Source organism: Penaeus monodon, chromosome 14 (genome assembly GCF_015228065.2).
Source record: "Penaeus monodon isolate SGIC_2016 chromosome 14, NSTDA_Pmon_1, whole genome shotgun sequence".
Taxonomy (NCBI): domain Eukaryota; kingdom Metazoa; phylum Arthropoda; class Malacostraca; order Decapoda; family Penaeidae; genus Penaeus; species Penaeus monodon.
Window position 1 is genome coordinate 24,639,398 of NC_051399.1, and position 15,000 is coordinate 24,654,397.

Sequence of the window (15,000 nt, forward strand, 5' to 3'; positions counted from 1 at the left end):
CGGACCACCCCTCCTGCTGACGATCCTCCACCTCCTCGCGCGAACGACCCACGCCAGCCCACCACCATCTACGTATTCCAAGGTTAGTCAGAGTATTGTGTTAAGGCGCATATTTTTTTTAGTTAAGATTTTTTTTTCATTTGATATTTCCCCATACCGTACTGCCCGATTTACTCCCGTACTGTGCATATGATTAAGTCTGCCCGCCGCAAAGAAAACGGCGCCCTCTCCTCCTGCACTCACTCACACCCTCTCGCCACTCACTCATCTCCCACGACTATCACCTGCGATATTCATTTATTAACCCTCACTCCTTAACGCCCCATGCCGAAACATCTAGTCGATAGGAGTGACCTCCAGTTACGTTCTTGGAACCTGGCCGATTAAACACAGGCACATTCTTGGATTAAACACAGGCAACACTAATAACACAGAACACTCATACAGTGAACACACCGCCACACCCGCGACGGCAACAACACGCACGTACGAACTTACAGCCGACACCGCACCACCCTCACCCTCGCCTGCATACTCCCCTCCGTCCCCGTCATCCCTTTTCCATACGGCACCTGAATCCTCCCTTACCGACCGACTTCGAACTAACCTCCTCAACATGTCTTCCTTGGTTAACCCCATCTAGACGATAACTAAATTCAACGGAGTGAATTACCCGCCTCCCAACTTTTCCTCGAAACTGAAAATTATGTGAGCTCGAGAGAACCAACACTTAACCGGAATTCACCGGAATTCTCAAAGATGTGTATCAGACATGTCACACAAAGACTTGACCTTAGTGTTCCAGCTATCAGCGACTTATTAAAGGGAGTTAAAGAAAATCTGAGAAGTGCATGGAGTGATTTTAAGACTGACTGAGTTGAAATTTGCAAGACCCTCCGACCACATCGGCCTCCAACTTTCTGACATTTTTAAACTGAGACCTGACTCACTTTCCACTGGCGACCTAACCTACTTTTGTTCGAAAGTCAGAAATGCCGTCAGCGATTACTTAGCAGCACTTGAAAAAAATCCCCAGACTCCAGCCCATTAGTGATGGACTGAAGAATATCCATAATTTGTTCACAGCCCATATTGCTGAATCTGTACTTTATTCGACACTACCTAGAAAACTGGTGGAAAGCATTAGTCACAATTACGTTCCCTCTGATATATATATATACATATTTTTTTTTAAGTGCCCTGTCCTACAAGGACGTTGGCGATCATGGATATTCCATGATTTTCTTGGCAATAAGGATAAAACATTATGATTCTCGACAAGGATGTTTAATAGGGGGGTCCCGCACGAAGGGACATCACCCAAGGTTCTTATAACCGTTACACAAGCTCCTGGTGGGGGGGATCTGGGTGATGAGCTGGCCGTATGTCTAAAAAATAAGTCTGCCAATCGCTGCTGGTTGCTGGTTATACGGTATAAAGCAAGTTTAGTTTGACGGACTCGATCGAGAAATGTTCGACAGTCATCCCACCTGTGACCCTCGCGTTTGTGGAATGGGCAGAAGGCCCTATGGCCGGAGCGGAGGCAACGGTAGCAGGTAGCAGGCTATCAGGCAGGTGGGCAGGCGGGTCAGCGCGCTCGCGTGCGGGAGGGCCTGCGGGAATGACACTCTTTTCACGTGTGCTACAACAGCACCAGGTGATTCGAATACTTGAGGGACTCTCTCACAAGCACGGGCAAAGTTGGTGGGTATTAAACGCTCGTGGGTAAGTGGTTCGAGCATCGGACTCAAGACTGTCACGACGGCAATCTGAGTTCGAGTGTTCGAGTCACCGGCCGGCGCGTTGTTCCCTTGGGCAAGGAACGTCACCTCGATTGCCTACCTAGCCACTGGGTGGCCAAGCCAGCCCAAGTCAGTGCTGGTCCCAAGCCTGGATAAATAGAGCGAATGATTACCTAAAAAGATAACACCGGCACTCTCCGTGGAAAGGAACTGGGGACCCTACCACGTACTCACTCCAAGAGCATCACAACAGGAAAAAACTAAGTATCATGCTGTGACCACGGCGGCTCAGACATGAACCTACCGTTAAAAGAAGAAGAAGCATGCTGCGGACATCACTGGCTTCTTCCACATCATTCAGATGGCGATCAATATTACTTTCCACAGCTCCTTAGGTGATATGGGCAGGTGATGGCCTGCCCATACTGTCTACATTATTCGGAATATTAGCCGTCGTGCTTGGATTTGTACTGTACCGTTGCATGGTGATTAAGACATTGGCACGCATACTGCCTGTCAGTACTGGTGACGCAGACGCCGTCAGCATTTAGCCTTGTATATTCTCTTACACTGTCACTGGCTAGGCCCGGTTGATTATATTGTACATCTTTTATTGTATTCCCACGTATATCTTTGTTACTGTTAGATTGTATTTTTACGCTGCTATTTTTTTATTTTTTTTTTTTAAGTGCCCTGCCCTACAAGGACGTTGGCAATCATGGATTTTCCATGATTTTCTTGGCAATTTAGAGCGGTGGTTTGCCGTTGCCTTCCGCCTACGCTGCTATCTATATTACTTATTCCTGATTAGTTGTGCTTATTTATCATTTTCTGTTTCGTGAGTCACATGAATGTTCACGTTATTTTATATGATATACTGATTCTATGTAGGCCGCGGTGGCCGAGTGGTTAGAGCATCGGACTTAAGACTGGCACGACGGCAATCTGAGTTCGAGGGTTCGAGTCACCGACCGGCGTGTTGTTCCCTTGGGCAAAGAACTTCACCTCGATTGCCTACCTAGCCGCTGGGTGGCCAAGCCAGCCCAAGTCAGTGCTGGTCCCAAGCCCGGATAAATAGAGAGAATGATTACCTAAAAGGTAACACCGGCCTCTCCGTGGAAAGGAACTGGGGACCCTACCACGTACTCACTCCAAGAGCATCACAACATGAAAACTACAATTAAGTATCATGATATGACCACGGCGGCTCAAACATGAACCTACCGTTAAAAAAAAAAAAAAAAAAAAAAAAAAAAAAAAAAAAAAAATTATACATTGTATGTTATTGCTATTTTTATATAATTTATTAAGGTTTCTACATTGTATACCTTCTTGATGTTACTGTATGCACTTAATGTTATCCGTATGGATTGTTGTAATTCATGTGTACTGTGAGTAGGATATTTTATGCTTAGGTTGTAATGTTTAGCTACATGCGCCTTTTCACTTTCTCGTGACCGAGCGATGTAAGACCCATTTCACACATTTCACACACGGCCCATTTCAACACACACCAAATCTCTCGCAGGGAGGCCCACTAAGAAACCTTAAGTGTTTTCCTTTATCTTCCCATAACCCTAAAGGGCTCCCCTGGGACAACTTGTAGCAGACTCCTTCCCTTACTCTACCATTGCCATACACATAACGTTATTAACTTATAAATATATATTTAATACAGTAACACGAGCCTCTACAATCTGTTTAAAAGAGGGTCGCCTGCGAGCGACAGACAAACAGCCTACAGCACGCTGACCGAACTGAACCTCTGTCCGTCAGTTGTACCATCCTCTCATTACAATATATCTCTACAAACAAGCAAGAAGTCTGTTTCACCTTTGCATAGTGCCAGACGCGACTTATCTGCACTCTACCGCTCATCGGCCATCGTTACAGTGTGTGTGTGTTTGTGTGTATGTGTGTGCGCGCGTGTGTATGTGTGTGTGTGTGTGTGTGTGTGTGTGTGTGTGTGTGTGTGTGTGTGTGTGTGTGTAGTGTGTGTACGTGTGTGTGTGCGTGTTTAAGTGTATGAGTGTGTTTGTTTGTGTGTGTGTGTGTGTGTGTGTGTGTTGTGTTGTTGTTTGTTTTTGTTTGTGTGTGTGTTTAAGTATGTGTATGTGTATGTGTGTGTGTGTGTGTGTGTGTGTGTGTGTGTGTGTGTGTGTGTGTGTGTGTGTGTGTGTGTGTGTGTGTGTGTGTGTGTATCTTTGCCTCTTTGTGTTATATGCATGTATAAGCAATGCAAGTGTGTGAGTGTATATCTACGTGCGTTTGCATGTACGCACGCGCGCGTATGTGTGTGTGCGTGTGTGTGTGTGTGTGTGTGTGTGTGTGTGTGTGTGTGTGTGTGTGTGTGTGTGTGTGTGTGTGTGTGTGTGTGTGTGTGTGTGTGTGTGGTGTGTGTGTGTACGTGTGTGTATATGTGTGTGTGTCGCGTGGGTTATCAAGGGGCGCGTTATTCAGTGGGCAACCAGGCTGACAATGTTAAACATGCATCTGGAAGACAAAGAAGACAAAAAAAAAACATGTCCAATTAAGAAACACATTAAAAATCGGAACGTGGAACGTAAGGAAAATGAAAGAGTTGGATAAATTACATACTGTCTGTAACGAAAAGGATAGATACAACATTCAAATACTAGGAATAAGTGAGACCAATTGGAAAAGTAATGGAAGTTTCAAAACTAAAGAAAACAAAACAGTTCTGCTTTTCTGGAAAAGAAGAAGGAAATTATAGTCACGGAGTTGCTATGATTCTCACGAAAAAAACTGCAAATGCACCAGTTGGGTACAGCCCAATAAATGATCGCGTTATAAATGTCAGAATACAAGCAAAACCTCATAACATTGGTATTATACAATGCTAAGCACCAACCAACCTTGCAAGTGATGAAGAAATTGATTTTTTTTTTATAGCACTCTCCAAGAAACTTTAGACACAAGCCCTAACAGAGATGTAAAAGTAATTATGGGAGACCTCAACGCCAAAATAGGCAAAAATGATCTAAAAAATTACATCTGTGGAAAATTCGGCCTTGGAGATATAAATGAAAGAGGTGAAGATTTTATTGAATTCTGTAGTACAAATAATCTAGTTATAGCCAACACATTGTTCCAACACCACCCAAGACGAACAAGCAGGTTTTCGCCCTGGAAAAGGTACCAGAAACCAGATTCTAAATCTAAAAGTGATCATAGAGAAAAATAGAGAACATCAGAAAGACCTATACCTGTGTTTCATCGATTACTCGAGGGCTTTTGATGCTGTTGATCACGATATCCTCTGGAATAACATGAACGATATGAAATTTCCAAAACACATCATCCAACTAATAAAAGCCATGTATGACCTAGTTAGTTGGAGACTGCAAGTTGAGAAGGAGCCTGGGGGATTCCACTTCAACTTTTCTTTTCTCCTGACAAACCTCTACACCTATGATGATGACCAACAACAAGCAACTGTAAGAATCACTTATGGGTTAACAGAATGGTTCGAAGTCAACCAAGGAGTACGACAAGGTTGGATTCTGTCTCCGCACCTTTTTAAAAGTTTTTCTCAATACTTTTACTTCTCATCACATGACCAATAAACTTTAATTTCCTTTTGTTCAAGATGTCCAACAGCCGGCCTTTACAATTTATTTTTCTCAGCACTTTATCATTCGTTTTCTTCTCTGTCCAGTTAATACGTAGTACTCGTCTGTAACACCACATTTCAAAACTATTGACCTTTCTCTTGTTTATCTTCTTCAGCACCCAACTCTCAGAACCATATGACGCAATTGGGAAAACTAATGAGTTCAATGTGTGTGGTGTGTGTGTGTGTGTGTGTGTGTGTGTGTGTGTGTGTGTGTGTGTGTGTGCATGGCGTGTACATAAGCACAATCTGTGTAACCAGTTAAACAATAGACCACGTGGCTCTAGATCGAGTTAAGAACCAACGACTCAGCGAGGGCGTAGATGACGATTTTATCTGACCTCGTCTGACCTCTCAGTTCGTATCCAGAAGTTGACGGGATAAGGTCAGTACAGCTTTCGCCCCTCAGGGCTGGTTGTCTGGTTATATATATATGATGATGATTCTTCCGCCGACAATTTCCAGCTCTCTTAAGATATCCAAACATCTTACAGTTAATTGCCGTTTTTGTGTCTCTGGCTCATGTATATATATAAATAAATAAATGAATATATATTATATATATATATATATATATATATATATATATATATATATATATATGTGTGTGTGTGTGTGTGTGTGTGTGTGTGTGTGTGTGTGTGTGTGTGTGTATAATATATATATATATATATAAAATATAATATATATATATATATATATATATATATATATATATATATATATATGAGCCTCGGGCTTGTACAGTGGTAACGTGTTGGCCTTTCAGCCGAGGGATCGGCGGTTCGCGCCCCGCCCAGGCGCGAGAAGTTGCAATTGTCGCCTGGAGGTTACTGCTGTGGCTGGGCACCACAGCGGGTAAGGAATCGGTTCAGCCGAGTCAGACAATGACACCGTGAGCGAGTTGGCATAGTCGACACAGGCCGGGCTACCCTCATCGGCATAGCCCGGGCGAGGCTAAGCCCGGGCTATATTATATATATATATATATATATAATATATATATATATATATATATATATATATATAATATATTACAATATATATATATAATGACTGCAACTAAACTATAAATTATAAATATAAATAAATATAAATATATATATATATATATATATAATATATATATATATATATATATATATATATATATATATATATATATATATATGTCTTATTTAATGATACTGAAGTTTTCTTACGGTTCTGATTTATAAAAAAAAGGAAGACATCAGATTAAACACGCAACTCTATAAACGCGAGACAACAGCGCCAAATATCTTGAAGCGGCAACACAGTGGTAACGTGTCGGCCCCTCATCCTCCCCGCCCAGGCGCGAGAAGTTGCAATTGTCGCCTGGGGGTTACTGCAGACGCTGGACACCACGACGGGTAAGGACTAGGTTCAGCCGAGTCAGCACCAGCTGACACACGTGAGCGGGTCGGCATTAGATGACACAGGACGGGCTCCCCTCATGGCATAGCCCGGGCGAGGCTAAGCTTCGCTTATCGGACTTATCCTTATCCTAAAAGGGCGGAGTCCGAAACTCGAGTCCTAAATTGGCTGTCTCCACTTACAGATAGATGACCTTTCGCAGATCACATGTCACTTGTTTCGCATCACCTGTTGTAATAGGAATCGAAAGCATAAGGATGTTTCACAGCCATCCTGCAGCAGCACCCCAGACGCCCTTTTGGCCAGCCATGGACTGTAAAGAGAGCTACTCCACGACCAAGCCTTTTATTGGATATAATCAACAAGATCTGCCAATGACGCCACCCTTCGAAGGACGCCGTGGGCATTTTCCCAACACCTCACCAGCTACTCCAAGCAATGGCGTGCAACATACTACTCTTCAACCGGTACGGCAGATCGCGACGCCCTTGCTCTCCCCTCCGCCCGAGAAGCCCACCTCGCCCCCAAAAGGAACACAAATGGGTATTCAACACCAACGCCTCACCGTCTTCACGGTTACAACTACTCACACCACCAGCATTCCAGTCTTAATTAATATACCCTTGTTGGGCTAAGTCAGCCAGTCCCTGCTTCTTCCGAACGCTATTGCACAGGAGGCCGTCCTTCAACATCAGAGCAACACTACTACGTTGCTTCTCAACGACAGCCGGGCGCCAAGAAAAAACAGCATGTTTGCCATATTCCCGGTTGTGACAAAGTTTATGGCAAGATGTCTCACCTGAAAGTGCATTTGCGATTGCACTCGGGGGACCGGCCCTTCGTGTATGTTTTGGAGCAAGGCCCTTCACCCGTTCTAGCTATGAGATTTGCGAAGTTCTGGCTTCGCCCGGGCCTTTCACTTATGGCCCGGCCTGTGTCAGCTTTTTATGGCTGTCTCATTTGTGCCAGAACTTCGCAAATCTCAAGCAAGCAAGTTTCTCTGATACTCGGTGCTTACCTGGCGGTGGGATTGCCAGCAGGCGCTCCTGTAGCCGTGGTGTAAGCATCTCGCATAATCTCTTTACCAGCACGACGGCTGTGTTCTGCGGGCTTGTCTCAGGAATTGCGTGTGCACACGGGCGAGAAGCGTTTCGAGTGCGTTGAGTGCGACAAACGTTTCATGCGTTCGGATTGTCTCAACAAACTCGTCAAGACCCATGAAACCGACACACCCGCGCTGCTTCCACAACCCTTGCTGGATCTGATGAGATCGATGTGGAACTCTGCGACGATGCAGTTGATGACTCTATTGAAGAACTCCCTTAGTTGCATTCCAGACTTTCCACTCTGTAGGCATGCAAGAAATAGACCAAGGAAAGGGATTCCCATTTTCCGTCTTACAAATGGAATTGAGAAACAGTTTCAGCGCTTGGAATGTTACTGACGTTACAGATCATTTATACGTGAATTAGTTATTTTTGTAATGGTGACTGTGGCATCGTAAGAAGTTTAAAAATCTATGCCAAGAATAAAATTCGTTATACTCCGATGTTTGATGTTATATTTTACTTTTAGATTCTCTCTCTGTAAAACTGCCAGCTAAAAACTGAAACCTGAGAACAATATTACGTAGTAATGAAAAAAATAACTAACAGTAATATAATACAGATAAAAGATGACTCTAATAATCAAAACTAATAATTACTGTATGATTATAACATGATTAAGTTTGCTAATGATAATGACAACAACGATAATGCATTATAAAGAGATAAGCACATCATAAAATTAAGAATATAATTAGCAAAAAAAAATCTACCAAAGAAACAAAGGGTGTTGACGTTGACATAAAATCTAATGATAAAGGCAAACAAAAATTCCACGTTAACAATACAATCCAAATGAAAAAAAAGAAAAAAAAATCGAGCAAAACAACTGCAATTGTGTACGTAGAAAATGAAGCGGAATGTATGCACAGTAATAAAAGGAAAGTACAATATCGGCTGCAAATGCATGGTCTTGCTCACAGTTATAAATTTCGAAGCGTGGCGAAGTGAAGATGAAAATGCAAAAATGTCTTATTTGCACCCACACAAGCATTCGTTAAATACTATATCGTTACGGCGCAAACTATGACCTTAGGCCAATTCACACATTGTCGCTAAGTTATCGCCGTAGGTCACTCTGTCAAGTTCGATATGGCTTTATCAGCGATCTGTTCTTTTCTGTAATTAAGAGGTTTACACAAACACACACTCGCACATATAATATATATATATATATATATATATATATATATATATATATATATAATATATATATGAGAGAGAGAGAGAGAGAGAGAGAGAGAGAGAGAGAGAGAGAGAGAGAGAGAGAGAGAGAGAGAGAGAGAGAGAGAGAGAGAGAGAGAGAGAGAGAGAGAGAGAGGAGAGATTAACAGTGTTGATTGCGACAAACATAGGAAAAGGTATGAATGAAAATGAATATCTTCATAGCGCAAGATATTATTTGACAAGTTTCGACTATATCTTCGTCAAAAATACACCCGGACACACACATACACCACGCACATACACATCCGACACACCCGTTCAATACTGATAATATCTATACAACGCTCCCGAACACCTCTCCACAATATGCACTAAGAAGCTTCACAATTATCTGTGACCTTGTATGAGTGCATGAACAGCTTTCCTGAAATATCTATTCATCTTACAGTGAGTGCAGAACATAAGCATATGCACGTAAAGTTTGCCAACAGACAAGTCACAAGGTCAGAGCAATCAGTAATCACCCTCGTATGTCAAAAAAAAAAAAAAAATCGACTGCAGTTTTAAAAAATAAGATAAGGAATAGAAAAAAATGTAAGACAAAAGAGCCCTCCCATGACTGCCTCTCGCCCGGAGAATAGTGAATGAGCCGCCCACGCACACATACCATGAGCGTCGTCTGCTGTGTGAGAACTTAATTGATGGACAAATAGCTGTTAAGAAAGTATTGGGATAAGTTTGAATAGCATTTATTGACTCTGTAGATAAATACCTGGCAAGAGCTTTTGTATTATTTGGGTGTTTTTGTAAACAAGCAAAATAAAAAGCCATGTAGAGAGACACTGGCACGTGGCGAGGAACAGATGTCTTCATAAACACCTGCATAACTTTAAGGGAAGGGATTTAAGTACGAATTTTACTAGTACAAATATGGATATAGGAGAGGTGAGTGAATATATATATATTTTTTTTTGCGTAATTGTCAATTATTATTGGTTTTTCGTTATCTAGCTATATCGGTGTGCCAATTGGCATTGCCAGTGGTCGACGGCATTGTGATGTGTACTTATTTTCACTTATTTATCATTCTTTGTGTGCGTTTCTCTTATTAAACCTTCTTCAGGGGTCGAGTTTACATTGAAATTGATCTTTGTCGACACAGATTAAAGCTGAACTAACCCATATGGGAGTGTTTTTTTTTTTTTTTTCCCCAGGCCAGTTTTAAAGGGGTAGTAATTTTTGTCACACCTTGTGGGAGCTATAGGCACATACAGTGGAAATTCATATGTCTTATAAAGGTATTTAATTAGTTCATAAATATATGGAAAATTTATAAGGGAAAGAAACCTTTTGTAAGTTTTGTCATTTTATCAAGAGTGAATTCAGGAATGCATGTATGTATTTTTGGGTTGAATCTATTTTATTGGTTTGTACTTTGTGTCCGAGGTCTGCAATATATATTAATGTGTAAAGCAGTACTGCAGCAGAGAACTTACACTCTCAAGTTATTTTTCAGATAATTTACTGGCAGAGGCTAAAATTATGTAATATTTGAGTGTTATGAGGAATCTGTGCTGTGATAGAGTAGAGAAATGTTAACAGCAGAGTAAATAACAATCTTCATGAGATTTTCTTTATGGTGTAATCTGGGTAATTATTATGAATGTTTAGAAGACATGCAATGGCACTCAAGAATGGACCTTTTCTCACAATTAAGTTGCTGTGATCTCAGATGGAAGACCATTAACCCAATGTTACCAGAAAATGCTGTGTTCATTTTAGAATTTTTGTGAAATGTCTCGGCACAGAGATGGCTCTGTTAGTGCTTATTCACAGAAGAGTCTTCTTCTTCTTCTTTCTTGTTTTAGGGTTTTAGACTGTTGTTGTCTATATCCCCTGGGTCCTCTTTTTTCTTGGCTTCTTGTTTCTTAAATTATGTCAATTAATTTAGTTGTTTGTAGGAAGATCTTTGTGTGTCTCAGTATGTAGTACTTTGTTATAGATGGTTGATCTGCACCTGTAATCAAAAGGTTTATATCAATGTCTTTTATGTTGACTCGTCTTAATGCCTGTTTTAGTTTTGTTCTGTGCAAGTTGAATCTTGGGCAGTGTAATAACATATGTTCTATAGTCTCTTCTTGGTTCATGCACCATCTGCAGAAAGGGTCATTTTCCATGTTCATTCTGTGAAGGTGTTGTTTTAGTCTTGTGTGTTTGATTATTAGTCTTGTCATGCATGTGTCTAGTTTTCTGTTCTTGGCTCTGGTCTATGGTTTTTGGATGTTATCTTTGTTGAGATAATTTTTTGTGTTTAAGATTCTTTTTAAAATTTGATTCCCATTGTTTGGTATTTTCCTATTTGATTTTCTTTTATGACACAATTTGGGTCTTGTGGTATGGGCATGGGATCATGGGCTTTCTTAGCAGCTAAATCAGCAATTTCTTATCCCTTTATATTTTTATTTGATGGAATCCACTGGACCATAATCTTTTGTTTGTGTGTTGAGAGACAGTATATTTGTTTTTGTATTTCATATACAATCTGTTTGTAGCTTAGTGGTTTGGGATTTTAAATTAGCTGTAGTGATGATTGGGAGTCTGTTAATATTATTGTGGTAGCGAGTTTGTTGTTTATTGCATAATTTAAACCTTGTTTTGTGGCAAATAATTCTGCATGAGTGATTTCTATTTTGGGCAGTAGTTTCCAAATAGTTGTTAGGTTTTTATTCTGGATGTAAATTGCTGCAGATGTTGATTGTGGTACTTTTATCTTTGAGCCATCAGTAAAAATTCTATTAAAGTTTTTATAGTTAATGTTTATTAACTCCTGATATTGTTTTTGAATGATGATTTGAGGAGTATTTTTTTGTTATGTTGTCCATAAATTTTGTTTGTATACTCTATGAGATATCACGCCATGGGGCTATTGGGGATATATTTGATATCACATTTGAAGTTATGTCTAGATTTAGATTTGTTCTCGTTTCCATAGCTCTGTGTACTAGTGATCTTTTGTCTTGTTGAGGATTATATTCTTTTATGCATTTTATTATTTGTTGCTTTACTGGTGTTGTGTTAGGTTTATTTAGGATTTTTGTTAATTGTATACATTCAAGTTCTTTTATTCTATTTGTTAAAGGTGGAATGTTTGTTAATGCTTGAAGAGCTATGATTGGAGTTGATCTAAGACCTCCGGTTGCCAGTCTTATTACTTGATTTTGTAAGATTTCTAATTTTCTTAATTCTGTTTCTTTTACTGCTCCATAGATTGTTATTCCGTATTCTATTTTTGGTTTTATATATATTTTATAAATTTCTAATGAAGTTTCTCGGTTTGCTCCCCGGTTTATTGAAGTTAGTTTTTTCATTATATTCATTCTATTTAATATATCTGTTTTTACATTTTCTATATGGTTTTTTCCATTTTAGTTTGGGGGCATCTAATGTTAAGCCAAGAATTTTTTGACTTTGAGTATATTTTGTTTGAGAAGCACATTAATTTACTTTTTGTAAAGTTTATTTTCAAATCCCAATTATTGGCCCATTCTTTTAGTTTTTGTAATTCTTCTATTTTATTGGAAGCTTCTAATAGGTTTTTGTTACTTGTTAGTAGAGTTATGTCATCTGTGTATATTATTTTCTCAATTTCTTTTGATAATTTTAGGTCATTTAGCAATATATTAAATAGAATTGGGCTTATTGGTGAACTTTGAGGTACGCCACTTTGTGTTGTACCTTTTTCTGATGTTAGGTTTCCAATTTTTATTTGGAATGTTCTTTTTTCTAACAGGTTATTTATCCATTTTAGAGGTTTGCCCATAATTCCTAATTTTGACATTTTTGTTAGTAATGCTTCGTGATTGACTGTGTCAAAAGCTTTTTCTAAATACATGCTAGAATTATGTATTTTTTTCTATGAAAGCTTTATTTATGTGGCTGTGTATTATATGTAGTGCATCAATAGTATTTCTATTAGGTCTGAAACCTGTTAAGTCTTTATCTAACTTGATGTTATGTTCTAGCCACCATGTTAATCTTTTTGTTATAATATTTTCGAATATCTTCCCAATACATGAAATTCTACTAATAAATCTATAAGAGTTTGCTTCTGATGGGTTTTCACCCATTTTTATTTTTGGATTTATCAGTGCATTTTTTAATGAGTCTGGATATTCTCCTTTGGACCAGTGTGAGTTGAAATTGATTTATATTGAATCTAGTATGTTGTTTGGAATATTTTTGTAAAACTCGTATGTAATTTCATCTGGTCCAGATGCTTTGTTGTTTTTGGTATTCTTAATTGCGTTTTTTAATTCCAGTAGGGATATTTCTTTATCTATTTCATTTATATTTCTTAAATTAAATAGTCTTTCTTTTTCTAGGTCTGACAGCAGTTTTTAGGGCTTTTTACTTACAGTTTTCATATATTCATTTTTGAATTTTTCTAGTTTTGTGTAATATTTGTTATTGACAAGTCATTTTCTATTAGTGGATATTCCATTGAAGTTGTTTTTCCTGTTAATTTCTTTAGAAAATTCCATATCTTTCTAGGTGGAGTTTTAAAATCTATTGTAGTACAGAACTTTTCCCATGATTCCTTTTTTGTTCTTATCATTATAAGTCTAGCTTTTGCTAATAATTTTTTTTATATTCTAGTTGGTTTGCTATTGTAGACTTTTTTCTCCATTTATTAAAAGCTTTATTTTTTTCTTTTATAATGTCATTAGATTCCTTGTTCCATCTTGGTTTATTTAGTTTATCTTTAAATTCTCTTGTTTCCAGATGAAAATGTTTTAGGGCCGTACTTTTTATCATTTCTGTAATTTTATCAATTGAAGTTAAGTTTCCTATTTCTGTGTTATTTAGTTCTCTTTGGATTACAGCCCATCCTTCTTTCGAATATTGCCATTTTTTTTCTTTTAACAAACTTTGTGTGTTATCTTTTAGATTTTTTGGCAATGGGTCACTATCTAGATGAGATGCCATTTTTAACTGAATATTGCTCTGGGTTGGTGATCCAAATACAAGGTCTATGGTTGATTCTTGGGCTATTTTGGGATCAACTCTAGTTGTTTGATTATTTGGAGTTAACATTATTATATTATTTTGGCCTATCCACTTTATTATACTTTCACCTGTTTTATTGATTTGTTTGTAATTTATATTATTCCAGTATGGATGGTGAGCATTGAAGTCGGCCATTATTAATTTTGGTTCTGTGATTTGGTCTGTATAGTATTGAAATTCTTCTGTTTTTATATCATTACATGGGTTGTATAATATTAATATGTTCAACCACTTGTTTTTATAGTTTACCCTTGATCCTAGAATTTCTATTCTGTCGTTATATCTGTCTCTTAGTTTGATTTCTTTGAATTGCAGGTCATTTCTTATGGATATTGCTATACCTCCTCCTATTTGATTTATTCTATCTTTTCTAATTATCGTATAGTTATTTAAAGTAAATTTATCTTTCTCTTTTAGCCATGTCTCTGTTATGGCTATTATACCTGGGGTTTCTTTGTATATTAGATATTTTATATTTGCTTTCTTGTTCAACACGGATCTTGCATTCCATAATATGAAGTTGTTCATTTTACAAATCGAACAGATCTTTTAGCATATTGCTAATTTTGTTTATTAACTCCATTATGTTTTGAATTATTGATTTATCTGAATTTAAGTTATTTATTATTTTTGTTATCATCTTGAATATATTTTTGGCTATCTTTGTCCAGGAGAAGTCTTCTACATTTCTTTCATTATTGACGTTAATGTTATCTTTGTGTATTATTGGGATCGGTAATGACCATGCTGTGAGTCTAATGTGTCTTTTTGTTTGTTGTTTGTTTTGGATTTGTTTTCTTCTTGTTTTTGTAGTGTTTGTTCATTTATTTCTGGACTTGTTGTTTGTTGTGTGTTGTTTGAAAAGCGTGTCTTGTTACTGTTTGGGGTT

At 38.4% G+C, this 15,000-nt stretch overlaps 1 protein-coding gene and 1 pseudogene across 2 annotated transcripts in view; both read left to right on the forward strand.

The window, feature by feature from the left end:
• Nucleotides 1-6,656: 6,656 nt before the first annotated feature.
• LOC119580660 lies at nucleotides 6,657-8,381 on the forward strand (annotated as a pseudogene).
• A 988-nt stretch (nucleotides 8,382-9,369) lies between these two features.
• The window catches only part of LOC119581006 (START domain-containing protein 10-like), a 28,591-nt gene continuing 22,960 nt past the window's right edge, over nucleotides 9,370-15,000 (forward strand). The window contains exon 1 of one of the 2 annotated variants that reach the window (XM_037929268.1): nucleotides 9,370-9,730. In XM_037929268.1, coding sequence (XP_037785196.1) covers nucleotides 9,689-9,730 — 42 coding nt within the window. In that variant the 5' untranslated portion in view covers nucleotides 9,370-9,688. Of the gene's footprint in view, nucleotides 9,990-15,000 lie in introns of both variants that reach the window. The other variant, XM_037929270.1, reaches the window with a different exon arrangement.